Below are 20,960 nucleotides of genomic sequence, written 5' to 3' on the forward strand. Positions count from 1 at the left end.
AGACCAAGCTGGACAAGACAAAAACAAGGAAAAGAACTGAACAATAAGGCCACAGCATGTGGACAGCAAAAAAAAATCAAGGCCAGAACTTATCTTTGTTGAAAAGAACTGCAAAGCAGGAGAGACCAGGCAGAGATGTGAATCCTCCAGGAACAATGGACAACTGGCACTGACTAAAGGGTGAAGCAAGACTAAATATCCCAGTCACAATTGCAGAAAGTGAACACACCTGATAAATGCTGAGATTCAGAGACAGCAGCGCTACCACTTACAACCACCGGAGGGAGCCCAAGGGCAGAATTCACAACAGGGAACCTTGGAATTCAGCCGTGAGGCCATCAGATCCACGTCCGGGGTTCCCTAACGACAGCAGAGCTGGTGGAAATCTCCGGAGAGACCACTCCCCGGAGTCGAGGCATTGCTGACTGAGGAAGTCTGCCTCCCAATTGTCCACTCCTAGGGACGGGCTGCACCTCAATGGGGAAGGTGCAGCTGTGCTGGGGGAGAAAATGGCTAGAAGGTTGGAGGAGTGTTTAAAGTAGGGATAGGGGGGGGGGGGAGGGTATTCATTTTATAGGAGGGGAAGATAGTGCAGATAGAGACCTGGGCACAAATAAGGAAGTTGGGGGTGGCGGTGGCATGGGGGGGGTGGGGTTACAACAGTTAGTAATTTAAGAAAGGATAGAGGTACAGAGAGGAACATCAAGTGCATGTATACTAATGCCAGAAGCCTCGCCAACAAAATGGACGAATTAGAATTAAGGTTGTTGGAGCATAATTATGACATGGTGGGGATATCTGAAACATGGCTGGATGAGAGCCATGACTGGGCTGTTAACTTGCAGGGCTATAGCCTTTTCAGAAATGACTGTACAGATAAGCGAGGGGGTGGGGTGTGTCTATGTAAAATCGACCTTAAAACCCATCCTGCGTGATAATATAGGTGAATTTAATGAAAATGTAGAGTCCCTGTGGGTGGAGATAAGGGGAGGGGGAAAAAATAATAAATTACTGATAGGGGTTTGTTATAAATCTCCAAAAATAATGGAAGCAATGGAGAATATCCACGTAAAGCAAAAAGATGAAGCTGCGACTCAAGGAGAAGTCATTATTATGGGGGACTTCAACTACCCTGAAATAGATTGGGGAACAGAAACCTGCAGTTCCAGTAAAGGTAATTGGTTTTTGACAACTATGAGAGACAATTACCTTTCACAACTGGTTCAGGACCCAACAAGGAGGGGGGCACTGCTAGACCTAATATTAACCAACAGGCCAGACCGCATATCAAATATAAGGGTTGGGGGTCACTTGGGGAATAGTGATCACAAAATAATAAGTTTTCATGTCTCCTTTAATAAGATGTGTAGTAGAGGGGTGACAAGGACACTAAACTTCAGGAGGGCAAATTTCCAACGGATGAGAGAGGATCTTGGTGCAATTAACTGGGACGATATCCTGAGGCATAAAAATACACAAAGAAAATGGGAGACGTTTATTAGCATCATGGATAGGACCGGTGCACAGTATATACCGTATGGGAATAAACATACTAGAAATAGGAGGAAACCAATATGGCTAAATAGAGCTGTAAGGGGCGCAATAAGTGACAAAAAGAAAGCATTTAGAGAATTAAAGGAAGTAGGTAGTGAGGAGGCATTAAATAAATACAGAAAATTAAATAAATTCTGTAAAAAGCAAATCAAGGCAGCAAAGATTGAGACAGAGAGACTCATTGCCAGAGAGAGCAAAAATAATCCCAAAATATTCTTTAACTACATAAATAGTAAGAAACTAAAAAATGATAGTGTTGGCCCCCTTAAAAATAGTCTGGGTGAAATGGTGGATGAGGATGAGGAAAAAGCCAATATGCTAAATGACTTTTTTTTCATCAGTATTTACAAAAGAAAATCCCATGGCAGCCAATATGACTAGTGATAAAAATTCCCAATTAAAGGTTACCTGCTTAACCCAGCAGGAAGTACGGCGGCGTCTAAAAATCACTAAAATTGACAAATCTCCGGGCCCGGATGGGATACACCCCCGAGTACTGCAGGATTTAAGTACAGTCATTGATAGACCATTATTTTTAATCTTTAAAGAGTCCATAATAACAGGGTCTGTACCACAGGACTGGCGTATAGCAAATGTGGTGCCAATATTCAAAAAGGGGACAAAAACTGAACTCGGAAATTATAGGCCAGTAAGCTTAACCTCTACTGTGGGTAAAATCCTGGAGGGCATTCTAAGGGATGCTATACTGGAGTATCTGAAGAGGAATAACCTCATGACCCAGTATCAGCACGGGTTTACTAGGGACCGTTCATGTCAAGACTAATTTGATCAGCTTCTATGAAGAGGTAAGTTCCGGACTGGACCAAGGGAGCCCAGTGGATGTAGTGTATATGGACTTTTCAAAAGCTTTTGATACGGTGCCACACAAAAGGTTGTTACATAAAATGAGAATAATGGGGATAGGGGAAAATATGTGTAAGTGGATTGAGAGCTGGCTCAGGGATAGGAAACAAAGGGTGGTTATTAATGGAGCACATTCGGACTGGGTTGCGGTTAGCAGTGGGGTACCACAGGGGTCAGTATTGGGCCCTCTTCTTTTTAACATTTATTAATGACCTTGTAGGGGGCATTCAGAGTAGAATTTCAATATTTGCAGATGACACTAAACTCTGCAGGGTAATCAATACAGAGGAGGACAATTTTATATTACAGGATGATTTATGTAAACTAGAAGCTTGGGCTGATAAATGGCAAATGAGCTTTAATGGGGATAAATGTAAGGTCATGCACTTGGGTAGAAGTAATAAGATGTATAACTATGTGCTTAATTCTAAAACTCTGGGCAAAACCGTCAATGAAAAAGACCTGGGTGTATGGGTGGATGACAAACTCATTCAGTGGCCAGTGTCAGGCAGCTGCTACAAAGGCAAATAAAATAATGGGATGCATTAAAAGAGGCATAGATGCTCATGAGGAGAACATAATTTTACCTCTATACAAGTCACTAGTGTGACCACACTTAGAATACTGTGCACAGTTCTGGTCTCCGGTGTATAAGAAAGACGTAGCTGAACTGGAGCGGATGCAGAGAAGAGCGACCAAGGTTATTAGAGGACTGGGGGGTCTGTAATACCAAGATAGGTTATTACACTTGGGGCTATTTAGTTTGGAAAAACGAAGGCTAAGGGGTGATCTTATGTTAATGTATAAATATATGAGGGGGCAGTACAAAGACCTTTCTGATGATCTTTTTAATCATAGACCGGTGACAGGGACAAGGGGGCATCCTCTACGTCTGGAGGAAAAAAGGTTTAAGCATAATAAGACGCGGGTTCTTTACTGTAAGAGCAGTGAGACTATGGAACTCTCTGCCGTATATTGTTGTAATGAGTGAGTCATTACTTAAATTTAAGAGGGGACTGGATACTTTCCTGGAAATGTATAATGTTACAGGGTATATATATTAGATTCTTTGATAGGGCGTTGATCCAGGGAACTAGTCTGATTGCCGTATGTGGGGTCGGGAAGGAATTTTTTTCCCCATGGTGGAGCTTACTCTTACCACATGGGGTTTTTTTGCCTTCCCCTGGATCAACATGTTAGGGCATGTTAGGCTATGGGTTGAACTAGATGGACTTAAAGTCTTCCTTCAACCTTAATAACTATGTTACTATGTTACTCCTGGGATGTGAACCGGAGATATCATTGAGCGGTTTTCCTCGGCCCATCGGAGGATGTGGCCTACCTCTGTCATGGCCACCCTGCTGCGGGTTCCCCCTTGGCGGTTGATGTATGCCACTGCAGTGGCCTTGTCGGACTGAATCCTGATTGGGCGACCTGCTAGGAAGGGATGGAACTGGAGAAGTGCCAGCCTGATCGCCCGGATTTCCAAGATATTGATTGGAAGGCGTGATTCCTGGGGGGACCAGCGGCCCTGAGTAGTGTGATGAAGGAACACTGCTCCCCAGCCTAGAAGACTGGCGTCTGTCGTCACAACCAGCCAGTGTACTGGAAGAAAAGACTTCGCTTGATTCAGGGAGGATTTTAATGTCCACCACTTGAGAGACTGTCTGACTCGCTGGGGAAGGAAGAACCGACGGTCTAGGCAGAACGGGTTCCTGTCCCAAACAGCCAGGAGGGCATGCTGTAGGGGACGGAGGTGTAGTTGGGCAAATAGAACCCGCCTCCATAGCTGCTACCATCCTGCCGAGGACTCATACTGAAGCGCAGAGAGTGAGAGCGAGGCTGAGAGAGTTTCTGAGCTTCTCGCTGTAAGACAGATCTTTTCCGGGGGAAGAACCAACCCCCGGGATGAGTCGAGTATCATTCCTAGAAAGGGAATTCGCTGAGCCGGTACTGGGGAAGATTTTTTGAAGTTTATCTTTCAACCCATGCAAGAAAGGGTATCTATTGTAATGGCCACGGCTTCCTTGCAGGAGCGGAAAGAGGAACCTTTGATGAGGATATCGTCTAAATACGGGAGCGCCACCACTCCTCGGGTGTGGAGTATGGCCACAGCAGCCACCATGACCTTGGTGAATACCCTGGGAGCGGTGACGAGGCCGAAGGGCAGAGCAACGAATTGGAAGTGATATCCCTGAACTGCAAAGCGAAGAAACCTTTGGTGAGAAGGTAAAATAGGAATGTGGAGGTATGCGTCCTGGATGTCTATAGACGCCAGGAACTCGCCTTTTTCCATGGAGGCGATGACAGAACGATGCGATTCCATCCGGAAACCGTCGCATCCTGACGAACTTGTTCAGCAGTTTTAGGTCCAGTATGGGTCGTACTGTACCGTCCTTCTTTGGAACAATGAAGAGGTTTGAATAAAAACCTTGAAACCTTTCGCTCTGAGGGACTGGAATAATAACTCTGTCTTTTCTCAGAGAGCTTATAGCTTTGAAGAACTCTGATGCTTTTGTCCTGGGAGGAGAAGACAGGAAAAAACGGTTTGGGGGACGAGATAAGAGATCTATCTTGTATCCGGAGGACACTAAATCGCGGACCCACTCGTCGTGAACGACCGAGAGCCACACGGCACTGAAGGAAAGCAGGCGGCCGCCTACTTTGAGGGTGTCCCCCGGATACCGCAGAGAGTCATTGTGTGGAAGGTCTGCCCGTTCTGGCGCCTCTGAATCCCAGCTGCCTTGGCCTGCCTCTCCATGAAGGGGAAGGCTTAAAAGAGGCCTGTGAACCTCTGTCTCCACGTTGTGCCCGGCCGGAACTGGGAGATGTGGAAGTAGAGGACCAGTTTGAGTTGTAACGAAAAAATAAATAAATTTAAAAAAAAAAAAAAAAAACGGGACCGAGCCTGTGGTTGAGGGTTCCGAAAGGGCCGAGAGGGTCTCTGTTGCGGAAAAAATTTACTCTTCCCTCCAGTGGCGTCAGAAATTAACTGGTCGAGCTTTTCGCCAAAATGCGACCGCTCTGATATGGGAGAGAAGTCAATGACTTTTTGGAAGTAGAATCCGCATGCCAGTCCCTGAGACATCAGGACATCCGGATGGTGATGGCATTTGCTGCTGCTTGAGAAGCGCAGTCAGCGGCATCCAGAGACGCGGTCACTACAAAATCTCCAGCTCTGGCTATCTGAGTAGCGAGGTCTGCTATCTCGGGGGGAAGATTGGTATCCAGTAGGGTTGAGTGAAACGGGTCGTTCATTTTCATAAGTCGCCGACTTTTGGCAAAGTCGGCGTCTCATGAAACCCGATCCGATCCCAGTGTCGGTCGGCCACGTGGAACGCGAACTTGGCGCCAAAATCGCGTTTCGAATGACGCCTTCCACGCCATTTTTTTGAGCCAATTAATTGTGGGCAGCGTGATGACATAGGTTCCGGCTCCTGCGGCATCATAGTGCTATGTTACGTTTTCGGAGTCAAAAAATAAGGAGAGGGAGAGAGGGAGAGAGGGAGAGAGGGAGAGAGGGAGAGAGGGAGAGAGGGAGAGAGGGAGAGAGGGAGAGAGGGAGAGAGGGAGAGAGGGAGAGAGGGAGAGAGGGAGAGAGGGAGAGAGGGAGAGAGGGAGAGAGGGAGAGAGGGAGAGAGGGAGAGAGGGAGAGAGGGAGAGAGGGAGAGAGGGAGAGAGGGAGAGAGGGAGAGAGGGAGAGAGGGAGAGAGGGAGAGAGGGAGAGAGGGAGAGAGGGAGAGAGGGAGAGAGGGAGAGAGGGAGAGAGGGAGAGAGGGAGAGAGGGAGAGAGGGAGAGAGGGAGAGAGGGAGAGAGGGAGAGAGGGAGAGAGGGAGAGAGGGAGAGAGGGAGAGAGGGAGAGAGGGAGAGAGGGAGAGAGGGAGAGAGGGAGAGAGGGAGAGAGGGAGAGAGGGAGAGAGGGAGAGAGGGAGAGAGGGAGAGAGGGAGAGAGGGAGAGAGGGAGAGAGGGAGAGAGGGAGAGAGGGAGAGAGGGAGAGAGGGAGAGAGGGAGAGAGGGAGAGAGGGAGAGAGGGAGAGAGGGAGAGAGGGAGAGAGGGAGAGAGGGAGAGAGGGAGAGAGGGAGAGAGGGAGAGAGGGAGAGAGGGAGAGAGGGAGAGAGGGAGAGAGGGAGAGAGGGAGAGAGGGAGAGAGGGAGAGAGGGAGAGAGGGAGAGAGGGAGAGAGGGAGAGAGGGAGAGAGGGAGAGAGGGAGAGAGGGAGAGAGGGAGAGAGGGAGAGAGGGAGAGAGGGAGAGAGGGAGAGAGGGAGAGAGGGAGAGAGGGAGAGAGGGAGAGAGGGAGAGAGGGAGAGAGGGAGAGAGGGAGAGAGGGAGAGAGGGAGAGAGGGAGAGAGGGAGAGAGGGAGAGAGGGAGAGAGGGAGAGAGGGAGAGAGGGAGAGAGGGAGAGAGGGAGAGAGGGAGAGAGGGAGAGAGGGAGAGAGGGAGAGAGGGAGAGAGGGAGAGAGGGAGAGAGGGAGAGAGGGAGAGAGGGAGAGAGGGAGAGAGGGAGAGAGGGAGAGAGGGAGAGAGGGAGAGAGGGAGAGAGGGAGAGAGGGAGAGAGGGAGAGAGGGAGAGAGGGAGAGAGGGAGAGAGGGAGAGAGGGAGAGAGGGAGAGAGGGAGAGAGGGAGAGAGGGAGAGAGGGAGAGAGGGAGAGAGGGAGAGAGGGAGAGAGGGAGAGAGGGAGAGAGGGAGAGAGGGAGAGAGGGAGAGAGGGAGAGAGGGAGAGAGGGAGAGAGGGAGAGAGGGAGAACTTGGCGCCAAAATCGCGTTTCGAATGACGCCTTCCACGCCATTTTTTTGAGCCAATTAATTGTGGGCAGCGTGATGACATAGGTTCCGGCTCCTGCGGCATCATAGTGCTATGTTACGTTTTCGGAGTCAAAAAATAAGGAGAGGGAGAGAGGGAGAGAGGGAGAGAGGGAGAGAGGGAGAGAGGGAGAGAGGGAGAGAGGGAGAGAGGGAGAGAGGGAGAGAGGGAGAGAGGGAGAGAGGGAGAGAGGGAGAGAGGGAGAGAGGGAGAGAGGGAGAGAGGGAGAGAGGGAGAGAGGGAGAGAGGGAGAGAGGGAGAGAGGGAGAGAGGGAGAGAGGGAGAGAGGGAGAGAGGGAGAGAGGGAGAGAGGGAGAGAGGGAGAGAGGGAGAGAGGGAGAGAGGGAGAGAGGGAGAGAGGGAGAGAGGGAGAGAGGGAGAGAGGGAGAGAGGGAGAGAGGGAGAGAGGGAGAGAGGGAGAGAGGGAGAGAGGGAGAGAGGGAGAGAGGGAGAGAGGGAGAGAGGGAGAGAGGGAGAGAGGGAGAGAGGGAGAGAGGGAGAGAGGGAGAGAGGGAGAGAGGGAGAGAGGGAGAGAGGGAGAGAGGGAGAGAGGGAGAGAGGGAGAGAGGGAGAGAGGGAGAGAGGGAGAGAGGGAGAGAGGGAGAGAGGGAGAGAGGGAGAGAGGGAGAGAGGGAGAGAGGGAGAGAGGGAGAGAGGGAGAGACACTTTACAGTAGAATCGGCCGATTCCATACGTTCCGACATCCGAGAAGGTCGGGTTTCACAAAGCCCACCTCGATCCTAAAAAAGCTAAGGTCGCTCAACCCTAGTATCCAGTACTGCTGAAGACAAGACCTCAGCCCAGTGGGTCATAGCCTTAGCCTTAGCCACCCACGTAGCGGCAAAAAATGGAAAGAGTGCGGCCTCTGAGGCTTCAAAATCTGACGATCGGTTGGATTTTTAATAGAGGCACCCTCCGAGGAGGATAAAACAGATTTTGTAGCCAGGCGTGATACCGGAGAATCTACTGGGGGAGATTGTGACCAATCTTTTCTTAGATCCTGGGCAAAGGGATATTTGGACTCCATGGGCTTCTGCCCTGTGAATCGTTTATCTGGACGGATCCTGTGAGATTCAACAATTTGCTTAAAGTCGGGATGAGTGGCGAACCACTCTGTGAGCTCGTTTGGTCCTCTTAAAGGACACAGAATGATCCGTTTCAGATAAGGGTTCCTCCTCAAGTCTCAAAGCCTTATTCACTGACTCAATTAGAGAGTCGAGAGTCTCCTGATCGTGATGAAATTCCTGATCTAGGGACATGTCAGAATCGTCCTCTGAAACAGGTTCTCTACTAGCCCCAATGGAAGGGGAGCGAGAAATGGAGCTCTCAGAACCCGAAAACCGGTGATGGTCTGGGGATATGGCATGAGTCCTTTTCCTGGAAGAGTGAGAACTCCTTGGCAAGGTATGACCCCTGGAGTATGAGGGGTTCTGACCATCGGAAGCGTTGTCCGTATTTGTGCCCTGGTTAGAGGAAGGGTCTCGGAACGAGTCTAACGCTTTTGCCATGGATGCCATAGACCGGGAAAGGGAGGTAGCCCACTCAGGGGGACTAGGCTCACTAGGTTCAGTATCAGCAACAGGTGGTTCCTGAGCAGTCACCGGTTCACAAGCTGTGCATAATGCAGTATTGTGACCCCGGGGTAATGATACCTTACAAGAGGTACATGCAGCGAAAAATACAGTGTGGGTTTTCCCAGACTTTTTGTGAGGCTTTGGTTGAGACATAGTAAAGCCTGGAGGAAAGCGCTTGCTAGCAGGGGAAGGGTTAAGCTATGCTTCTGCAGCTTACCCAGGTACTGTGTCTTGAGTCCCCAGGGCAGGTACGCAGTGTAGGCAGAGAAAAACGCTAGTCCTGAGGGCTGTGATAGGAAACTATGGAGCAGTGCTGCAGCATCAGGGCTGTGGGCGTCCCAAGATGGCCGCCGAGACCAGGAAGTGGGAGCTCATCACAGGGAACGAGAAACGCCTAGAGAAGTGGGTGGGGCTAACTGTCGGTGGGCGTGGCCAAAACACCGGCCTGTATTGAGGGATTTTTTTTTTCTTTTTTCTCTGCAGTTGCGGCCTGCAGTGCAGCGACCGCTATTAGCGCCAACATTAGCTGCACTTCTTCGTGGGGTTGCCGCACTACGGACCACCCACGGACACAGGCTTAAGGTGCGGACCTCCCAGCGCCTCGGCCCCCGCAGTGTACTCACGGTAAATGCGGTGGGCCGGTGCTCAATCCACGTCGCCATAGTCAGGGAGGGGGTGGAGAGCTTCTGCCGCCATGCGTCATCCGCTATATCAGTGGTGATGCAGAGGGGGGGCTGCACGGACGCCATATATATCATGTCTGGCTATGCACCTGGCTCTAGGAGAGGTAGATGGAGGGCTACTCCATGTGGTCGCCTGCTATGGAGGGAGATCGGAACGCGAAGGAACCATTGCCCGTAATATGAGCTCAGGGCTGGCATCCAACGTTGCAGGAAAGGATACGGGAGGAACGCTCCACGTACTCGCCTGTTGATGTTTGGGGGAGATCGTAACCTAGAAAGGATCCGTCGCCCCCATTCGCTCCGTTAAGGAAAAATAGAATAAAAAGTAAAAAGCTAAAATAAAAACGGTGGGGTCTGAAAGCAGACCCAAGTGCCTCCTACAGACACTAAGCAAGAACTGGTTCACTGAGAGCCAGCAGGAGGGTGTATACTGCAGGGGAGGAGCTATTCTTTCTGTGTTTACCTATTCTGTCTGTGTTTACTTAGTGCCCTCCTAGTGGCAGCAGCATAACACCCATGGTCCTGTGTCCCCCAATGAGGCATAGGAGAAAAAAAAATATATATATATATATATATATATATATATATATATATATATATATATATATATATATATATACACGCACGCACATATACACACACACACACACGCACATACATATACACACACACGCACATATATATATATATATATATATATATATATATATATATATATATATATATATATATATATATATATATACATATATATATATACATATATACACATACATACATATATATATATATATACACACACATATATATATATATATACACACACACACACATATATATACACACACACACACACCTTAGGACCCGTTTTCACTATGTGGGACAGTTAACATTGTTGTGCTCTCCTCAATCGTCTCACTGGAGAGCTTGAGTGATTGTTAGGGTACTGTCACACAGTACCATTTTGATCGCTACGACGGCACGATCCGTGACGTCGCAGCGATCGTATGATTATCGCTCCAGCGTCGTAGACTGCGGTCACACGTTGCAATCACGGCGCTGGAGCGATGCCGAAGTCCCCGGTAACCAGGGTAAACATCGGGTAACTAAGCGCAGGGCCGCGCTTAGTAACCCGATGTTTACCGTGGTTACCAGCGTAAACGTAAAAAAAACAAACAGTGCATACTTACATTCCGGTGTCTGTCCCCGGCGTTCTGCTTCTCTCCACTGTGTAAGCGCCATAGCCGGCAAGCACAGCGGTGACGTCAGACGTCACCGCTGTGCTCGCTTTCCGGCTGGCAGACGCTCACACAGTGGAGAGAAGCTGAGACGCTGGAGGACAGACACCGGAATGTAAGTATGTACTGTTTGTTTTTTTTACGTTTACGCTGGTAACCAGGGTAAACATCGGGTTACTAAGCGCGGCCCTGCGCTTAGTTACCCGATGTTTACCCTGGTTACAAGCGAACACATCGCTGGATCGCTGTCACACACAACGATCCAGCGATGTCAGCGGGTGATCAAGCGACGAAAGAAAGTTCCACACGATCTGCTACGACGTACGATTCTCAGCAGGATCCCTGATCGCTGCTGCGTATCAGACACTGCGATATCGTAACGATATCGCTAGAACGTCACGAATCGTACCGTCGTAGCGATCAAAATGGTACTGTGTGACAGTACCCTTAAAGTGCAGAGAGTAAACCAGAGAGGAGTATGGTTACACCTTTCATCACATAGCAGTCAGTGTGGGGGGGGGGGCGGTACAGCAGAGGTTGGCTGCTCTCCTCTGACAGTGCAGCCTGCTCTGCCCCTCCCCCCACACCATCTGCTGGGAGATGAAAATGGAGTAATCTCTGGTCTACTCTCAGCAGGACTGTGTGTAATTACAGATGTCATTCATTACATGTCTAACACTAAGAAAACAGTTATAAGCGTGTGTTGGGCTGTATAGTTTTCTCCTGGATGTTGATGGCTGCTTACGATTTGTCGCCTCATACTAGGGAAGAAGTGCACAGACTTAGAAACAAGTCTTTGGGTTTACCATGAATAACTTAAGTTATACAAGCCAATATAACAACGGAGAAGAAAAATAAAAGCTACATTTTCCTCAGCTCTGCAGCCACCATGTCATGACGTCTGCCCAAACTATGAAACGCAGCATGGTGGCTCCACTGACAGAACATCCTTACCATCGTGCTGTCAGACCGCCTCGTACACGACACCTGGCTGATGTGCACATGGGGCTGGAGGGAGACATTCTCCTCAAACATCATCTGGACAGAACTCTGGGGAACAGAATAAAATATTACATTAAACTCTACAGACTGGTATGTGAACTGGAAAATACCAAAGAGGATTTGCACAAAGCAAAACAAAGAATTTCCACTAATGCAAGACTCAAGCCAAGCGCTCATGAGATTATGGCTGCAGATTTCATTGCAGAAATGCTAAAGGTTAGGAAAAAATCCAGTTATTCCCCTATCTAAAGAATAACTTGCTAATCGCTGGGGGTCTGCCCACAACGATCCCAAGGTCCGAGGTCTTCAGATCTGTCCTAAATGGTGACGAGGTGCTCATACACTGCCTCCTCATTCATTGGTTTATTTGGCAGCCACATTACCAAGTGCACACGGCCCTCACTCGCCGGGTGAGCACACGCTCCACTACAGATGGGGCTGCTGAGCACAGGTTTCAGAGTTCTACAGAACAGATCTCCGGATAGGTGGGGGTCCAAGCAATCAGACCCACCGCTAGCCACATGATCTTCCCCCTCCTAAGAATAGAGGAGACCTTATTTTGGACATAAACCACAGGATAAATTAATGCAACAGCGATAATACGGAAATATAATTTTTTTTTGTCTGGAAAATTCCATGTTTGTGCCCTCTGGGATTGTACCTACTACAGCAAAAAGGCAAAATGTGCTTTCATACACTTCGGGTACAGGCACACAACCTCCTTCAGGCAGGTATGCTCTGTAGCCAGACAACTAAAACGCTATATTGAAGGAATATATGCACTGCAATGGAAAAGCCACTTGTTCAGTTTTCTGAGCTCCTATGAACCTATTGAAGTCACTATAAGGGTATGTTTCCATGTTCCGTAAAGGCAGCATTCAGTATGGAGGAACAGGGGGTTGAGGATGCCCACCCTAGTAATCAGCGGGGAGCATTAACTACCTCTCCTATACATGTATCCACCATGGCACAACCTCTAGCAGTAGTAGTGTTGGACACTGAGAACTGAGAGGTCCTAGCAGTTGGACCCCCATCGAACAGGAAAAACAAATGTGATGACACAGCATTTTACCTTAATTAACCAGATGGCTATTTTCAGTAAGCCAGAAGGAAGCTTTTATCTTTAGGTTGACTTTTGAATTTATGCATTTGCTCTTCACTTGGTCAAGAACCATACACTTTTCACATGAGTCTTAAAACCTTGATTTTTGAATGGCTAATGTAAGCCTCATATCAGCTTCCACAATTTATTGTCTGCTATCTAGGCAAGACCATGATCCAGGATCGTGGAACAATGGATGTTTGCTTAATATGTTGAGTGACCATTGGGTGGGGTCCTGTGGCTTGTTGACTTGCAAAACAAAGGAGTAAAAACTATGCAAATTGATTAAGTAGTTAAACAATGCGAGTTAAACTCCTTACATCTTCCTTTTGACCTCTGGATGCTGGCTTGAAGGACAACTGTTGTGATATATATAAGTGGGATATGCCACTAACCAGACATCCAAGAGATCCAAGGTACCAGAGACTCTTTACAAGACCACAGCCAAGTCATCACGGCTGCATCACGAGGGACACAGATTTGACATTCTACAGGGATGCCAGCTTAGGTGCCCACAGCCCCGAAAGAAAGAATACAGATCGGCTCCATTGACCATCACTGAACCCATACGTTTGGGGTAGTCAGGATTTGGACCCACCGGTCACCTGAGCCCCATTGATACATTTGGGGAAAGCCAGGATTGGGATCCACTGGTCATCTGGCCTTGTACCTCAATAGACTCATCGTCCTAAGCTTGTCGTAACCTCCTCTCTGTGTCAGCGAGATTTTGTAGTCAAAGTAGGAAAAAAGTGGTGACAATTTTATTTGCTTAAAAACATATTCATCTTAATAAAAAAAAAAAAAAAAAACAGGTGATGCGATGATGTTAAAACACTTGTGGCACGATAGCTAACACACGAGATAACGTAACATTCAGGATAACAAAAAATAAAAAAAAATCACACACTTTAGACATTGTTAAACAATGTATAATATACAGCCCGCACCACCTCCGGCAGCGCCCCTCACGCAGCCCGCACCACCTCCGGCAGCGCCCCTCACGCAGCCCGCACCACCACCGGCAGCGCCCCTCACGCAGCCCGCACCACCACCGGCAGCGCCCCTCACGCAGCCCGCACCACCACCGGCAGCGCCCCTCACGCAGCCCGCACCACCACCGGCAGCGCCCCTCACGCAGCCCGCACCACCACCGGCAGCGCCCCTCACGCAGCCCGCACCACCACCGGCAGCGCCCCTCACGCAGCCCGCACCACCACCGGCAGCGCCCCTCACGCAGCCCGCACCACCACCGGCAGCGCCCCTCACGCAGCCCGCACCACCACCGGCAGCGCCCCTCACGCAGCCCGCACCACCACCGGCAGCGCCCCTCACGCAGCCCGCACCGGCAGCGCCCCTCACGCAGCCCGCACCACCACCGCCCCTCACGCAGCCCGCACCACCACCGCCCCTCACGCAGCCCGCACCACCACCGCCCCTCACGCAGCCCGCACCACCACCGGCAGCGCCCCTCACGCAGCCCGCACCACCACCGGCAGCGCCCCTCACGCAGCCCGCACCACCACCGGCAGCGCCCCTCACGCAGCCCGCACCACAACCGGCAGCGCCCCTCACACCATTCACAGTGCCCGCAGCCCCCGGCGCCCCTCACACCATTCACAGTACCGGCAGTGCCCGTCTCCCCTCACATCGCTCTCAGGACGATCCGGCAGATGACGCCCCGTGAGAACCGGCCGTCAGTCAGTGAGCTGTGTCCTCAACTTACCCGGCTTCTCACCGCCTCTCGGTTGAGCGCCTGAGCCCAGGCCCTGCTCCAGCTGTCTCGTATGGAAGGGAAACCGCAGAGGGCCTGGAGAAGACCCCGGGCACCGGTCTGTGCGGGGCGGGACCACCGCGTCACCTGCAGTAACCAGACCAACACTGTCAGCAATGAAGCCGCGAACAGGAGCAGCAAAGCGGCGAACCACAGCCCTGCGCCCGCGGGCAGCGCAGCCTCCGAGCCCGGATCTCCTTCCATCCGAACCCGCCGCAGACACCGCACTAAGCTGCAGGAGAAGCTCAGGAAAAAGCGGCAGCGCACGACATAACCGGGAGGCCGCAGCACAGCTGCACCTGTGCCCTACTGCATCACCACGCCCCCTCGGTGTACCACGTGACTGGCGGACGAGAGCCTGTGTGCGGCACTAGAGAGAGTGCCTGTCTACATAGCGGTGATTAGGAGGAGTCCTCCCTCTGCAGCCAGGGTAGCAGCCTGTATTGTGCAGAGCAGGCTATTATGTAGTGACTAGGAGGAGTCCTCCCTCTGCAGTCAGTGTAGCTGCATGTATTGTGCAGAGCAGGCTATTATACAGTGACTAGGAGGAGTCCGCCCTCTGCAGCCATTATTGTGCAGAGCAGGCTATTATACAGTGACTAGGAGGAGTCCTCCCTCTGCAGCCAGTGTAGCAGCCTAGCCTGTATTGTGCAGATCAGACTATTATACAGTGATTAGGAGGAGTCCGCCCTCTGCAGCCAGTGTAGCAGCCTGTATTGTGCAGAGCATGCTATTATACAGTGACTAGGAGGAGTCCTCCCTCTGCAGCCAGTGTAGCAGCCTGTATTGTGCAGATCAGACTATTATACAGTGATTAGGAGGAGTCCGCCCTCTGCAGCCAGTGTAGCACCCTGTATTGTGCAGAGCAGGCTATTATACAGTGATTAGGAGGAGTCCTCCCTCTGCAGCCAGTGTAGCAGCCTGTATTGTGCAGAGCAGGCTATTATGCAGTGATTAGGATAAGTCCTTCCTCTGCAGCCAGTGTAGCAGCCTGTATTGTGCAGAGCAGGCTATTATGCAGTGATTAGGAGGAGTCCTCCCTCTGCAGCCAGTGTAGCAGCCTGTATTGTGCAGAGCAGGCTATTATGCAGTGATTAGGATAAGTCCTTCCTCTGCAGCCAGTGTAGCAGCCTGTATTGTGCAGAGCAGGCTATTATGCAGTGATTAGGATAAGTCCTTCCTCTGCAGCCAGTGTAGCAGCCTGTATTGTGCAGAGCAGGCTATTATGCAGTGATTAGGAGGAGTCCTCCCTCTGCAGCCAGTGTAGCAGCCTGTATTGTGCAGAGCAGGCTATTATGCAGTGATTAGGATAAGTCCTTCCTCTGCAGCCAGTGTAGCAGCCTGTATTGTGCAGAGCAGGCTATTATGCAGTGATTAGGAGGAGTCCTCCCTCTGCAGCCAGTGTAGCAGCCTGTATTGTGCAGAACAGGCTATTTGTCACGGGAAACCTAAGTGTCACGGGAAACCTAGGTAGGCAAGAGCTAATAACCCGGGCCCCTGCGATTTCCCTAAACTCTGGGAAACCCTGACTGACCCTCTCCCAGAGTTTACACTGATTGTGTGCATGTCTGGGCCTCCATCCTCACCCTGTCTCCTGTTACAACCTCTGGCTGAAACCTCAGCCCACCACCCAGTGAAGAGACCACTAACCAATACCCACAGTTAGCACAGACAAGGATAACGGAAAATATACACCACGCCACAGTCACTCAGGAATACACAATAAGTGCACAGGGCAAAACAAATACAAATATAGGAAGGAGGAAAATATGACAAAGGGAAATATACACCACCAGATACGATACTCCTTTTCCTAGACCACCACTCCAGACCGAGATAACCAAGCACAAGATAGAAGCTATAATCAGCGACGCCCAATGTTCAGAAGAACAATTTAAAGGCAGTGGGCGTGACCCAGCTTCCAATCCGAGCACCAGCTAAATTAACCCCGGACCAGCTAGATAAAATCTAGCCGACGCCACTAAGCACATAGTGGACAAAAGCGGAATTACCGCTGTCTGTCGAACACCCTAGTATGAACAGCGTCCGACATGACAGTACCCCACCTTCTACGAGGGACCCAAGGGCCCTCACGACTTATAGGACCCGGCTTGTCCAGATGACGGCGGTGAAACATACTGACCAGCCGATCCGCATGAATGTCCGAGGCTGGTACCCAAGACCTCTCCTCCGGCCCATAACCACGCCAGTGTACCAAGTACTGTAAGGTGCGGCGCACTACACGAGAGTCAACCACCTTGGAGACTTCAAATTCCAAATTACCATCCACCAAGACTGGAGAAGGCATTGGTGTCATATCCACAAGACTCACCATCTTTTTTAGCAACGATCTGTGGAACACGTTGTGTATCTTATACACCGTAGGAAGCTCCAATCGGTAAGCTACTGGGTTAATGACAGCGGTGACCTTAAATGGACCAATAAACCTAGGACCCAATTTAAGGGATGGTATTTTGAGTGTTATGTTTTTTGTGGATAACCACACCCAGTCATCCACACTCAGGTCCGGACCTGGCACACGCCTTCTGTCAGCCACACGTTTGTACCTAGCACCCACGCTCAACAAGCGCTGTTTAACTCTCCTCCAGACTGATGACAGTTGTGCTCCTAACTGGTCTTCCTCCGGGAAGCCGGAAGAGCCCCCCTGACTCAAAGTACAAAATTGAGGATGTAGCCCGTAAACACAAAAAAACGGAGACTCCCCAGAAGACTCCTGGCGGTGATTATTGATGGCAAACTCAGCCAAAGGAAGGAACGTCGACCACTCCTCCTGGTTATCAGAAACAAAGCAGCGTAAGTACTGCTCCAAATTTTGGTTCATACGCTCGGTCTGACCATTCGACTGAGGATTAAACGCGAAGAATGAGACAACTTGATCCCCAGCCGTGAGCAAAACGCTTTCCAAAATTTTGCCACAAACTGAGTACCTCTATCGGAAATGATGTCAGACGGAACTCCATGAAGTCTGACCACCTCCTGCACAAATACCTGAGCCAGAGTCTTAGTGTTAGGCACCGAAGGCAAAGACACAAAGTGCAACATTTTTGAGAACCGATCAACAATCACCAAAACGACCGTGTTCCCAGCTGAGGAGGGCAAGTCAGTGATAAAATCCATGGAGATCTCCGTCCATGGCTTACTAGGTACCTCGAGAGGAAGTAGTGCGCCAACAGGACGGGACCGGGGCGTCTTAGCCCTAGCGCACGTGGTGCAAGCTGACACGTATGAGACCACGTCCTGTCGGATTTTGGGTCACCAAAACTGACGCGACACCAACTCCAAAGTACCCCTGACCCCTGGGTGGCCAGCCAGGACAGCATCATGATGCTCCGCCAAAACCTTTAAACGGAGATGAAGCGGTACAAACGATTTGTTGATGGGAAGCTCAGATGGTACCTCCTCCTGAGCCTCGGCAATCTCAGCCTCAACCTCGGTTGTGAGAGCCGAAACCAAAACACCCTTTTGGAGGATGGGTACCGGATCTTCCCGAGGTTCTCCCCCCGGAAAACACCTGGACAGAGCATCCGCCTTAGTGTTTTTAGACCCAGGTCTGTAAGTAACAACAAAGTTGAACCGCGTGAAAAACAATGCCCAGTGAGCCTGCCTGGGAGATAGACGCTTGGCAGACTCCAAATAAAGCAAATTCTTATGGTCGGTAATTACAGTAACCTAATGAACCGACCCCTCCAAGAAGTGTCGCCATTCCTCAAAGGCCAACTTGATTGCCAACAACTCCCTGTTGCCGATATCGTAGTTACGTTCGGCGGACGACAGTTTCTTGGAGAAATAGGCGCAAGGACGCAAATCGCTCAAGGATGAGCCTTGTGACAACACCGCCCCCACACCAACCTCTGACGCATCGACTTCCACAACAAAAGGTTTCGATACGTCTGGCTGCACAAGAATGGGGGCTGAAACAAAACTGTTCTTAAGAAACTCAAATGCGCGCACAGCGGCCTCAGGCCAAACAGAGAAATTGGTACCCTTTTTAGTCATGTCAGTTAGCGGTTTAGCAATGATAGAAAAATCCTTGATAAACTTCCTATAGTAGTTAGAAAACCCAAGGAACCGCTGAAGTGCTTTTAGGTTATCAGGCCGTTCCCAACGCAACACCGCTTGCACCTTAGCGGCGTCCATTTTAAACCCAGAAGCAGACACAATATAACCCAAGAAAGGGAACTCCAGAACCGAAAATACACATTTCTCAAGTTTTGCATAGAGCTTATTCTCTCTGAGAAGCTGTAACACCTGCCTGACATGATCTAAATGAGTATCACGGTCGCTAGAATATATGAGAATGTCATCCAGGTATACAATAACGAATTTCCCCAAAACATGTGAGAACACATCATTTATGAAATGTTGGAACACTGCTGGTGCGTTTGTCAACCCGAATGGCATCACCAAATTTTCAAAATGACCCTCAGGGGTATTAAAAGCCGTCTTCCACTCATCACCTTGACGGACTCTTATGAGTTTATACGCCCCCCTGAGGTCAAGCTTGGTAAACCACTTAGCACCTGCCACCTGGTTGAACAAATCTGGTATCAGTGGCATAGGGTATGGATCACGAACCGTAATCTGGTTCAACTCCCTGAAATCCAGACACGGGCGTAGTCCGCCATCTTTCTTCTTAACGAAGAAGAACCCCGCTGCCACAGGCGAGGATGAAGGCCTGATGTGCCCTTTGCTCAAACTGTCAGCAATGTAATCCTTTAACGCTTGTCTCTCCGGACCGGAGATGCTAAACATCCTTGCTTTAGGCAATTTGGCCCCTGGTTTAAACCTGATAGTACAGTCATAGGAGCGATGTGGTGGCAACTCTGAACAACCCTTCTCAGAGAACACATCCGCAAAATCCAGAAGTGACTCAGGAACGCTTGAAGTCACAGCAGACACACATGTGGCCAGGCAATTCTCCTGGCAGAAATCGCTCCACTGAATTATGTCCTGAGTTTTCCAATCAATAACCGGGTTGTGCATAGACAACAATGGGAAACCCAAAACCACCTGTGCAGGAAGATTCCTGAGCACCTTACATGTAACCTGCTCGAAATGTAGAACCCCAATGTGGAGTTTCACCTCAGCCACAAACTCAGTAATCTCCCCCTGTGAGAGAGGAGCTGCATTGATGGTGACCACGCGGATAGGATGAGGCAGTTTTTCGATCCTAAAACCTGCTGTGTGTGTAAACTCCTCATCAATGAGATTTGTGGCAGAACCGCTATCCACAAAAACAGTGATTGGCAGCTCTCTGCCAGCGATGATAACTTTGGCAGGGAGCATGCATTGAGAAACCACCATGGAGGATATGCATAAGCTCAGATTGGCCTCCTCCACACCCTCTGAGCTTAGAAGTTTTCCGCCGTTGCGTTTTTCTTAGCAGAGGACAAATGTTAACAAAATGACCAGTTTTACCACAGTAAAAACAGGCTCCCTGCTTCTTGAGCACAGGGGCTCGACGCTTAACATGTGACACCCCTGCGATTTGCATAGGCTCTGTGGGCTCACCTGCAGCAACCTCACGTGAACCTACACCTTCTCCCATAAGTGGCGTCTCATGCTCCCCCTGACGCAAACGGCGATCAATGCGGACAACAAGACTCATAGCGGAATCTGGAGAAGCAGAAGTCTCGTACATCAGGAGGGCTTTTTTAACCCTTCCAGAAACCCCATGAATAAACTGACTCCGCAGCGCGGGATCATTCCACTGTGTGTCAACCGCCCAGCGGCGAACTTCAGAACAGTAATCTTCTGCAACATGCTCCCCCTGTCGAATAGCGCGTATCTTAGATTCTGCTAGAGCCATTCTGTCAGGATCATCGTAAATGTGTCCAAGGGCAGAAAAAAAACTCTCCACTGAGTTAAATGCAGCAGAATCAGAAGGCAAAGAAAACGCCCATGCTTGAGGATCCCCGTTTAGTAATGACAACACCAGGCCCACACGCTGAGCCTCATTACCTGAGGAGATTGGGCGCATACGAAAATAAAGTTTGCAAGCTTCACGAAAAGTAACAAATTTACTACGTTCCCCAGCAAACCTTTCAGGCAAAGGAAACTTAGGCTCAGCAACTCTACCTGCCGCTCCAGCTTGCACATTAGACACTGCTAGTCCCTGTTGCTGCACTGCCCCCTCAACTCAGGGACCTGTAGGGACAGCGCCTCCAACTGATGGGTTACGGAAGTCATGGGATCCATGGAATTCAAATAATGTTGTCTGATTATAATGTCACAGGAAACCTAAGTGTCACGGGAAACCTAGGTATGCAAGAGCTAATAACCCAGGCCCCTGCGATTTCCCTAAACTCTGGGAAACCCTGACTGACCCTCTCCCAGAGTTTAC

General features: G+C 50.0%; 1 protein-coding gene across 1 annotated transcript in view; it reads right to left on the minus strand.

The window, feature by feature from the left end:
• Window positions 1–15,031, minus strand: part of C2CD2L (C2CD2 like) — a 50,660-nt gene extending 35,629 nt beyond the window's left edge. The window contains exons 1-2 of the mRNA XM_077250588.1: window positions 14,549–15,031; window positions 11,676–11,771 (exon numbers count right to left, since the gene is read on the minus strand). Of these exons, the coding sequence (XP_077106703.1) occupies window positions 11,676–11,771; window positions 14,549–14,800 (348 nt within the window). The 5' untranslated portion in view covers window positions 14,801–15,031. The remainder of the gene's footprint in view (window positions 1–11,675; window positions 11,772–14,548) is intronic.
• Window positions 15,032–20,960: the final 5,929 nt, after the last annotated feature.

This window comes from Ranitomeya variabilis, chromosome 4, assembly GCF_051348905.1.
Source record: "Ranitomeya variabilis isolate aRanVar5 chromosome 4, aRanVar5.hap1, whole genome shotgun sequence".
NCBI lineage: Eukaryota > Metazoa > Chordata > Amphibia > Anura > Dendrobatidae > Ranitomeya > Ranitomeya variabilis.